Source organism: Limulus polyphemus, unplaced genomic scaffold (genome assembly GCF_000517525.1).
Source record: "Limulus polyphemus unplaced genomic scaffold, Limulus_polyphemus-2.1.2 Scaffold2807, whole genome shotgun sequence".
In the NCBI taxonomy this organism is placed as follows: Eukaryota; Metazoa; Arthropoda; class Merostomata; order Xiphosura; family Limulidae; genus Limulus; species Limulus polyphemus.
In genome coordinates this window covers 159,571-162,708 of record NW_013668417.1, presented here as the reverse complement: position 1 = coordinate 162,708, position 3,138 = coordinate 159,571, and the positions used below count along the sequence as shown (strand labels likewise).

The window sequence follows — 3,138 nt, the reverse complement described above, 5'->3', positions numbered from 1 at the left end:
GTGATGGCGTCTAGTGGTACCTTCATCACTAGTGACCTGGGTGATGGGTCTAGTGGTACCTTCATCACTAGTGACCTGGGTGATGGGTCTAATGGTATCTTCATCACTAGTGACCTGGGTGACAGGTTTAGTGGTATCTTGATCACAAATGACCTGGGTGACAGGTCTAGTGGTACCTTCATCACTAGTGATCTGGATGACAGGTCTAGTGCTACCTTGATCACAAATGACCTGGGTAATGGGTCTAGTGGTACTTTGATCACAAATGACCTGGGTGACGGGTCTACTGGTACCTTGATCACAAATGACCTGGGTGACAGGTCTACTGGTACCTTGATCACAAATGACCTGGGTAATGGGTGTAGTGGTACATTATTACTAGTGACCTGGGTAATGGGTCTACTGGTACCTTCATCACCAGTGACCTGGGTGAAGGGTCTACTGGTACCTTCATCACTAGTGACCTGGGTGATGGGTCTAGTGGTACCTTCATCACTAGTGACCTGGGTGATGGGTCTACTGGTACCTTCATCACCAGTTACCTGGGTGAAGGGTCTACTGGTACCTTCATCACTAGTGACCTGGGTGATGGGTCTAGTGGTACCTTCATCACTAGTGACCTGAGTGAGAGGTCTAGTGGTACCTTGATCACAAGTGAGCTTGAAGACAGTCTTAAAAATGCTGGATGTTTAAGTAACAGCAAATTCCAGAATTAGTAAACATTTTTATTTCTGATGGTAGCCCCTTTAAGTGGTGTCTGTAGCTATAAACCATATGATTAATTATTGACATCAGAAAGTCAGATAATATATCCATGAGTGCTCCAAACATGTAACATTATGCCTCTGTGTTAATAATCATTAATATCAATAAGAATATTAGCTTGGTCTTTAGAGTGAAATTTAGATGTATTTTGGGTTTATCTACATGTTTTTGTTGTTTTAATAGAATTATCCAAAGTTACATTTTAAGAGAAGAGTCAGGAGCACTAGTTCCACAAACCATGGATCAAAACAAGGTGAGTCTGTTTAAGAATTAACATTCTTCTAATAAATTTCTTTTAACTACACTAGTCTCCAATAAAAGATCACTCGTAGTACTGAAAATCAGGAACATCCAGAGGGTGGGGAATTTTGCCCTGGACCTTCGAACTGTGTCTAAATTAATGTTCTCACCATAAAATTTGTAAATTAATTAGTGAAAATGGTGTTCATGTTACTCCACTGAATTACATAATGCACAGGCTACTTTTACCTAGTGTAACCTTTTCTAACCTAAAAGTTCCAAGTTTTTACATTTTAGTTACTTTACTAGTGATAAATAAAGAATACGCATGAAAAACAAGAAATAAAGTAAATACCTGGTTTTTTTTATGTCAACTGTCAATGAAATGTAACCCTAAATGGTACTCCTGACTAAATGATTTTTTATTTAACTAAATAATGTACCAAAGAACACAGTATAATAACATGCAAAAAGGAACAATGTCTCATAAATATCGCAGTTTTTCTAGCTATGTGACCAGAGCCATTTAATATTCAACTGAGCTCGATGATGTTTTCATGTGGGAATAAAGTTTGAACTGGAAGTGAAGTAGACAATTCTCTATCTAGAAAACAATGTGATATGTCATTTGATAGATTAACCCCTGGGGTTTCTATTGGTTATAAATAATTTAGTATTAAACATCGGAGAGAACTATTGGCAATTTCTGAAAGAGAGGATGTGACAGGTGGGCATGGCAAGTGGGGTCTAATTTTCTGTTTTATGGCTCTGTAACCAAATAAGATTGAAGGCTATAAACATTATGCTTAGCCTGAATGATGAAAACATTATAATAAGTAATTTACATTAAATTTCTTACTTCTTAGAGGGGTGTTAAATTAATTAGAGGGAATAACCGGAGAGCAAATGTCACAATTCTCACACTAGGATTTTTTTAAATATTGGCCTATAAATTTGAAAAGTTAAAACTTATATAATGTTAAAATTTGGATTATTATCTATGTCTTTATATCCAGTTTATTTATATACCTTGATATGAAAGTAGTTTAATTAAATTTTGAATGTAACTCATTAAAACCTCTTGACATGTGCACAAATTCTCACACTAGGGGAAACTGGATTTTTTTAAATATTGGCCTATAAAATTGAAAAGTCAAAACTTATATAATGTTAAACTTTGAATTATTAGCTATGTTTTATATCAAGTTTATTTATATACCTTGATATGAAAGTAGTTTAATTAAATTTTGAATGTAACTCATTAAAACCTCTTGACATGTGCACAAAATGATGCCCATTCTGAAAGAAACCAAATTTACTATTTCCATTGTTCTATTTACATAGAATTTGGAATTATACATTTAGTTTAAAAAATTTAATGACCAGAGTGCTTTTAGGTCTTTCACCATGGGGGTGAACTGTTCATCTCAAGTTGCTAATAATAACAAACTTATAAAAGCTAACTTTGAAGGTGATGAATACTGGAAGATATAAGTAGGCTGAGGAGAAAGCACATTATGAAAATCTTTATTAAACTTGACATTCAATGTGACATTGATATACATGTGTTACTTTTTTGTTATTATTGATACATTGTTACAACTTGTATTTGAAATTTTGGTGTAGCATTGTTGTAATTCTGTGTGGCTGTATTGTTGAAATCTCTTGTGTAATGCCAAGTCCAGAGTGGTTTGAAACATTTGCAATACTAAAATATTTTCATAACATGAATTTTTATCTCTTATGAAATATATTCTTTGTTAATAAAGGAAGTCTCTTTAGTCTTGTTCGGTTGGTTTATAATTGTGGTTTCAGATACTGTTCTAACATTGGTTTACAATAGAATTCAAATATTTCCACCTGTTTTGGCTGTTATGTCGAAAAGACTGTCAAAGGAACATCTCTTACATCTTACATTCATTTGGTAAAAAAAGTGTGATTCAATTTGCTTTCAGTTTTTTATTGTAAGTTTGAAATTACAACAGAATCTTTCAATATAGTAATACTTATATATATATATATATATATATATAAACACACAACAAACTACACATATAGTATTTAGTATTTAAGTTTAACTAAATTAAACTTAAACTAATTAAGTTACGTTACGTAGTATACTTAACTTTAACT

The 3,138-nt window shown here is 33.2% G+C and overlaps 2 protein-coding genes across 3 annotated transcripts in view; both read left to right on the top strand.

Moving 5' to 3' along the window:
* Positions 1-365: 365 nt before the first annotated feature.
* Positions 366-716, top strand: LOC111087886 (fibrinogen alpha chain-like; the record flags this gene model as incomplete). The annotated part of the gene is made up of 1 exon (XM_022396173.1): positions 366-716. A coding segment is annotated over one exon (351 nt), but the record flags the coding sequence as incomplete, so codon positions are not given.
* Positions 717-920: 204 nt separating this feature from the next.
* LOC106467947 (coiled-coil domain-containing protein 186-like) overlaps positions 921-3,138 on the top strand; it is a 12,751-nt gene continuing 10,533 nt past the window's right edge. Inside the window, exon 1 of one of the 2 annotated variants that reach the window (XR_002612516.1) lies at positions 921-1,018. Coding sequence is in view for 1 of the 2 variants with exons in the window: in XM_022396177.1 (XP_022251885.1) it covers positions 1,004-1,018 (15 nt within the window). In the remaining variant the exon portion in view is untranslated. The remainder of the gene's footprint in view (positions 1,019-3,138) is intronic. The other variant, XM_022396177.1, reaches the window with a different exon arrangement.